This window comes from Mus caroli, chromosome 11 (assembly GCF_900094665.2).
Source record: "Mus caroli chromosome 11, CAROLI_EIJ_v1.1, whole genome shotgun sequence".
NCBI classification, from domain to species: Eukaryota; Metazoa; Chordata; class Mammalia; order Rodentia; family Muridae; genus Mus; species Mus caroli.
In genome coordinates, this window is record NC_034580.1 from 114877215 (window position 1) to 114884840 (window position 7626).

At 53.5% G+C, this 7626-nt stretch overlaps 1 protein-coding gene across 1 annotated transcript; it reads left to right on the top strand.

Annotated features, from left to right (window-relative positions):
- Positions 1–2680: 2680 nt before the first annotated feature.
- Positions 2681–7229, top strand: Enpp7 (ectonucleotide pyrophosphatase/phosphodiesterase 7). The gene is made up of 6 exons (XM_021178288.1): positions 2681–2924; positions 3230–3375; positions 4817–5442; positions 6505–6725; positions 6925–6971; positions 7173–7229. The coding sequence occupies exons 1-6, from the start codon at positions 2681–2683 to the stop codon at positions 7227–7229; spliced, it is 1341 nt and encodes a 446-aa protein (XP_021033947.1).
- Positions 7230–7626: the final 397 nt, after the last annotated feature.

Below are 7626 nucleotides of genomic sequence, written 5' to 3' on the forward strand. Positions count from 1 at the left end.
GAGGCATTTAGGGAGTGGAGTTGTCTTTTATACTGACTGGACCACTTTTCCTATCATAAAACTCTGATAAAAATCAAAGCTTTACATGGCTGGGGATGTAGCTCACTTAGTAGAGTGCTGGCCTGGTATACAGAAGGCCTGGGTTCAAGCCCCAGCGGCACATATATGGGCATGTGGGTGCATGTCTATAATCCTAGCATGTGGGAGGTGGAAACAAGAGAGTCAGGGGTTCAGTGCCATCCCCAGCTACATAGTAGGCTCAAGGCCAGCCTGGGATACATAAGAGCCTGTCTCCAATCAATCAACCAATAAATAAATATTTCATTTATTTAAAAATGGGCTGGAGAGTTGGCTCAGCAGCTAAGAGCATTTGTTGCTCTGCAGAGGACCAGGGTTTGGGTCCCAGCACCCACATGGTAGTTCACAACCCTCTCTAACTCCAGTTCCAGGGAACCCAACACCCTTTTCTGACCTAGGAAGGCAGTTAAGTAAGACCTTGTAAGGTCCAATGGGAACAGGGTGGATACTCATCCAGGAGCTGTGGAAGGACAGAGAACACATAAATGCAAGAGGGCAGCCACACAGGTCTTCATCCTCCTGTCTGATAGATGACAGGCAGGCAGGCAGGCAGGCAGGCAGGCAGGCAGGCAGGCAGAGAGACAGAAAGTAGGCAAACAGGCAGGCAGAGACAGACAAACAGACAGACAGAGACAGAGAGACAGACAGAGACAGAGACAGGCCAACAGGCAGGCAGGCAGGCAGAGACAGACAGAGACAGAGGGACAGTCAGAGACAGAGACAGGCCAACAGGCAGGCAGGCAGGCAGAGACAGACAGACAGACAGACAGACGGACGGACGGACGGACGGACTGATGGACGGACGAACACACAATTCTCAGCAACCGGCTGAGAACTAGCTAGTAGCTACTGCTTCCATCCTATTGGTCAGAATGATGTCGCATGGCCAGACCTCACTGCTTGGGATGCTGGAATATAGGGCCTTTCTTCTAGGTAACCACCTTACCACTGAAAAATATACAATATGAGAGTATTAACGCGTAGCTTGAGAGTTCTGCCCAGTGTAAGGCCCTGACCCCTCCACAGCTATAGGTCATTGAAGACCCACACTACCCTATCTCCCAGCTCAGGAAACTCCCTCACCTTCATGTCTATGCTGGGAAGCCTTCTTGTCTCTCTCTCTCTCTACTACATCTCTTAGGTCCCAGCAAATGGCACTGTCCTCGCATGAATCCTCAGGGCTATGACCAATGTTAGTGGCCCTGAAAGCCTTGTGTGCTCGCCTGAGCAGCCCACGGTTCCTCCTCAGCCAGCACCCACTTGTGTCTGGCTCCCACGAGTATCTCCCTGCCAGGGAAGGAGCCACAGCTCCAAGCCCAGGTCCTTGGTGTTGTGCAGCCCCAAGGTCCTCAACTCAACTCCAGTGCACAGGAGCATCACCAACTCTGATGTCTGGGAAGGATTCAGAAACCATGCCTCTGTAGGTCTGAGAAGAAGGAACCTGTGCCCTGTGGGTGCTAGTGTACCTCAGCAGAGGTTTCTGATGGCTGTGTCACACCATGCAGGGTCATCGCTTACTGACTTGTATCTACGTGGAACAGGAATCAGAGGGTGGGCTGCTAATGGATCCACAGTTTGGGACATTCTCCTCACGACTCACTCCAATTGTTTCCTATTCCTTCTTCCAAACCTGCACACGCTGCACACACACTGCCTCTCACCCACCACCCCCACCATGTCTGACTCTGAACGTCTACTCCCTCTCCCCCTCCATCCCCCACCACATCTGATTCACCACACCCAAGAGCTCCTTACAAGAGCAAAGAGAAGGAGCCCAAGCTGGCATGCCCTGTGAGCAAGACTTGGGGTTCAGGGTTCAGTACAGACCTGGACCTGAGAAGGTGATCCTGCAGGCCCTCTCCCAACTCTGCCTAGGGACACACACCCCACCAAGGCCTTCCAGCATCGGCAGATGGAGAGGTGGCGGTGGAGGTCTGAATGAGAACAGCCCCTACAGACTCATAGTGAGTAGCATGATGGGAGGTGTGGCCTTGTTGGAGGAAGTCACAGGAGGTGGGCTTTTAAGTTTCAGAAGCTCGAGCCAGGCCCAGTGGCTCACTCTTCCTGAAGTCTGCCAAGCAGGATCTAGATCTTTCAACTACCTCTCTAGCACCATGTCTGCCTGCGTGCTGCCTTGCTTCCTGCCATGACAATATTGGACTAAACCTCTGAACTGTAAGTCAGCCCCGGCTAAATGATTTCCTTTGTGAGAGTTGCTGTGGTCATGGTGTCTCTTCACAGCAATGAAATCCTAAGACAGAGGCCCATTCACCCTGCCCCTGGCTGGCTTCTCTGAGATCAGAGGAGCTGGAAGTCTCTGTGCAGACTAGGATTGTGGGAGGGTAGTTACAGATGAGAGTCTACCTTCTGGGCTCTGAGCCCAAGGGCCCCCTCTTCCCTGGGAAGGACCCTGAAGGATAGAAGGACAAGCAAGAACAACCAGGGATTTCCGTTAGAGATAAAAGCCATCACAGCATCACACAATCCTCGTGTGCAAAGTCTAGGTCGGTAACCGCCCATCTCTGAAGATGCACAGGATAAGAGGCCTGTCTGACTCTGGGACTTTGCTCCACTCCTGGCCTGAGCCACCTGAGAGCCGGTCATGGGACACTCAGCTGTCCTTCTCTGTGTGGCTCTAGCCATTCTCCCAGCTTGTGTCACTGGGGCCCCTGTCCAAAGACAGCATAAGCTACTCCTCGTATCCTTTGATGGATTCCGCTGGAACTATGACCAAGACGTGGACACCCCCAACCTGGACTCCATGGCTCAGGAAGGGGTAAAAGCCCAGTACATGACTCCTGCCTTTGTCACCATGACCAGCCCCTGCCACTTTACACTGGTCACCGGTGAGTGTCAGCCTGAAGATGGGCCTTGGGGATGGAAGGGGCCTAAGACATCAGGTGACAGAGGGGAGGCACCCTGATCAAGAGTGAGAGGTCATTGCTCTGAGGAGACCCTCCAAGCAAGATGGAGAGCCCAGACAAGGGGTTTTTAGGTGTCCTCTGTTGGTGGCACCTGGTCAGGGGCTTGTTCCACCACTGTCCCAAGGGAATGGTGAACCACAGGGCTTCCTGGTGATTGTGAGCTCATGAGCCCCTTCCCTAGGCTTGGTCCACACATGCCCCGCCCCTCCCTCTGCTTCCCCACTCAGGCAAATACATCGAGAACCATGGGGTGGTCCACAACATGTTCTACAATACCACCAGCACGGTGAGGCTGCCCTACCACGCCACGCTCGGTATCCAGAGGTGGTGGGACAACGGCAGCATACCCATCTGGATCACAGCCCAGAGGCAGGTAAGATGGCCCACCCGAAGGGAGACTGAGGCCAAGACCAAGTGAGGTAATGTACAGGCACCCTGGCCTCCCATCATAGGAGGCCACTGGGGAGGGGACCGATGAACACCCTGCAGGCAGCCATCACAGCTCAGCTGTGGTCTGAGGCCCTGCACATCCTGGACTTTCTCTGTTCTATCGAAGGAAGGGAGACCAGGGCTAAGGGTTGGCAGAGTGCTTGCCTGGTATTATGAAACTCTGGGTTCTCGCCTCAGTGCCAGAGAAAGCGGGGTGTGGTGGCTCACACCTGAAACCAGCACTTGGGGAGTGGAGGCAGGAGGATCAGGAGATCAAGGTTAGCCTGGGCTACATAGTGAGTATGAGGCTAGCCTGGGCTACATAGTGAGGATGAGGCTAGCCTGGGCTACATAGTGAGGATGAGGCCAGCCTGGGCTACATAGTGAGTATGAGGCTAGCCTGGGCTACATAGTGAGGATGAGACCAGGTGGGGATATGCAAAACCCTATCAAGAAAGAAGGGAAGATGGAAAGGAAGGATTGAAGGAGAGAGACAAGGAAGAGAGAAGGGAGGAGGGGGAGGGGAGGGAGAGGGAGGGAGAGAGAGAGAGAGAGAGAGAGAGAGAGAGAGAGAGAGAGAGAGAGAGAGAGAGAGAAAGAACAGGCCATGCCCTCAGGCCTTTAGGCACTAGAGAGGAAGATCATGTTCACACAGGTAGATAAGGGACTGGGTAAGGAAATGCTGGGGAAAGACTGCCTTTATCTGTTTCCAGTTCCACCACTGGGCAGCTGGACACTAAAGAACCAAAGATTAAACAGAAGGTGGGGTGCAGTACTGAGACCTGGAATCACCCCAATTTGCGTTGTCTGGGGGAGGGCACTGTGAAGCCTTTAATCAGTGAGGTCAGAAGGATGGTGGGTAAGAAGCACCTTCAACCCACACCTGCGCTTCCACCTCCGCCGCCGGGCACGCAGCACTCAGTCCTTAGGCTCCAGTTCCAAAGTGAGAACTCAGCCTCCCCTGATGCTCCATACAGAGGCGAAAACAGGGAATGGACAGGAACTGGACAAGAACCATGGGCTTGTGTAAACTAGAACAGATAGAACAGGCAGCAAGGATTTACGGGAAGACAGCAGGATCATGGGATAAAGTGGACAACGAAGAAGACAGTGAAGGGAGGCCAGAGGACAGATGGACCCCGAGGCAAGGGTGCTGAAGGGTATAGCATGTGGGGACATTTCCCGTCTGGCCTCGGTTAGTGTTTGTCCTGTGGATGAATCATGGCCTGCCCCAATCTGTAAGGGAGGAGCCACCTCAGAGTACAAAAGACCTCAAGACAGTGGGCCAGGAAGGTGAAGGAGCTCAGACAGAGAAGCAGGAGGGCTCGGGTGAGGGGGCAAAACAAGATGAGGAGCCCTGGACCTTACACCCCCTCATTCTGCAGGGCTTAAAAACCGGCTCCTTCTTCTATCCCGGTGGGAACGTCACCTACCAAGGTGAGGCCGTAACGATGAGTCGGAAGGAGGGCGTCTTACACAATTACAAAAACGAGACGGAGTGGAGGGGGAACGTGGACACTGTGATGAAGTGGTTCCTGGAGGAAGACGTGTCCCTGGTCACTCTCTACTTTGGGGAGCCAGACTCCACTGGCCATAAGTATGGCCCTGAGTCCCAGGAGCGGAAGGACATGGTGAAGCAGGTAGATAGGACCGTGGGCTACCTCCGGGACAGCATCAAGCGCCACCACCTCTCGGACAGCCTCAACCTGATTATCACATCGGACCACGGTATGACAACCGTCAATAAGAAGGCTGGCGACCTGGTGGAGTTCCACAAGTTCTCCAACTTCACCTTCCGGGACATCCAGTTTGAGCTGTTGGACTATGGGCCTACCGGGATGCTGATACCCAAGGAAGGGATGCTGGAGAAGGTTTACAGTGTCCTGAAGGACGCCCACCCCAGGCTGCATGTGTACAAGAAGGAGGACTTCCCGAAGAACTTTCACTACGCCAACAACCCCAGGATCACACCTCTGCTCATGTACAGTGACCTCGGCTATGTCATCCACGGGGTCAGTGGACTACTGTGGCCTGTGGGTGGCCCCTGTTCTATCTAACCCCTGGTGTGATACGTCAGCCACCCAGGAGACACTGTACAAGAGGAGTGTGTGTGTGAGATGTGTGTGAGTATGTGTGAGTGTATGTGGAATATATGGGGTGTGAGTGTGTGTGTGTGTGTGAGATGTGTGTGTGAGTGTGTGTGGTGTGTGAGTATGGGGGTATATATGTGTGAGTGTGTGAGTTAGTGTGTGTGCTGTAGTGTATGTGAGTGTATAAGTGTGTGTGTGTATGTGTGTGAGAGAGAGAGAGAATATGTGTGGTGTGGTGTAGTGTGGTGTGGTGTGGTGTGGTGTGGTGTGTGTGAGTACATAAGTGTATGTGTGAGTGTGTGTGTGAGTATATAAGTGTGTGTGTCAGACAGAGTGTGTGTATGGTATGGTGTGTATGAGTGTATAAGTGTGTGTGTGAGAGAGAGTGTGTTGTAGTGTGGTGTGTGTGTGTGTGTGTGTGTGTGTGTGTGACTGTGTGTGACTGTGTATAACTGTGTGTATGTGTTATATGGTGCGTGTGGTGTGGTGTATGTGTGTGTGGTGTATGTAAGTGTATAAGAGAGAGAGAGAGAGAGAGAGAGAGAGAGAGAGAGAGAGAGAATGTGTATGCTTTGTAAAGTGTGGGAAGCCCAGGCTCAAGGGTGGCACAGATCAAGGGTGTTGGGAAAGGACAGGAAATAGAAGCCACACTAGACCCCAGATCCTAGGAAAAATAACACCAAAGGGCAGGCACCCCATGGTTTCAGGCTGACACCTCCACCTTTGTCACAGGATCTCCACGCAGTCCACAGTGAGTCACTGAGGCTCCACCTTTGGGGTCTCAGAATTAATATGATCCTAGAACCCCTCTCACCCACACATTGCAAACTTTTCCTAAGGTCATCTGCCAACATGGGAGCCAACCCAGGAGGGGGGAACTGGGAAAGACTGGGAGGGAGGAACTGTGGGCTCTGTGGCCTCCATTAATGACCCAGAAGCCTTGCCCCTCCCTCCCTCCCTCCCTCCCTCCCTCCCTCCCTCCCTCTAATGAATGTCCAGTTCAACAATGGTGAACATGGCTTCGATAACCAAGACATGGACATGAAGACCATCTTCCGGGCCGTGGGTCCCAGCTTCAAGGCAGGCTTGGAGGTGGAGCCCTTCGAGAGCGTCCATGTGTATGAGCTCATGTGCCAGTTGCTGGGCATTGTGCCCGAACCCAACGATGGGAATCCTGGCATCCTGCGACCCATGCTCCGGTCAGGTGAGGCAGGGACACCCCTCTGCTCAAGCCCATGTTGGTGTGTATGCACCTGTGAGCTTGCAAGCCTTCAACCAGGTCACTGCATACAGTCCCAGGGGGTTGTTGAGAGAGAAGCCTAGGAGCTTATGGGGACAGCAGGGACCCCTAAAGGAGTTGAGATTCAATCCTCCTCTCTCACTGGACTTTCTGTCTTCCCTAGGGTCTGCGTCCTTGCTCAGCAGTCAGCACCACTTGGTGGCGATGTTGGTAGGGATCCTAACATGTCTGGCCAAGGTCCTATAACGCCCAACCACTTAATCCAGTTCCGAGGCCCAGAAGGCAGAGGAGGCTCAAAGCATGAAGCTGAGACTCTGTTTCCTGTGTCTCAGCCTGAAGTTTCCTTTCCCACGAAGCACCTTCCAGATTCTCACCCTTTCCCTTCCCCACTTCACCCACTCCCACCTCCAGCGCAGGAGCCAGAACACAGCAGCATCTGGATTCTACCAAGCTGGTGGCTCCAACTAGTCTGGAAGCCAGAGAACCACTCCTGAGGGCCCCTCCAGCACAGGCTTGGAGGACATCTCTGTAGACAGACCATCAGATCCCTGCAACAGTCACACTGCCCCTCCCCCCAGATGCCTCCCTAGCATCTACCCAGAGCCACCCACTCCTTCCTGCCACCATCCTCCCATGCAGACCTCAAACCTCAGGCTGAACTGGTTTGAGGAGAACAGCAAGGCTAGCTGGTTCTGGAGTGCACCAGGAGCCAGCCTAGCTCTGAGGACATCCCAGTATGACTGAGTGACAAGACCAGTCTGTTTTGTGTCCTGTGCAGTCTCAACCCTTGACCAGAGCAGAAGGTCATTCTACTCTTCTAGAAACATAAAACAGCTCACGCAATGCCAGACTGGTGGCCCTGGGG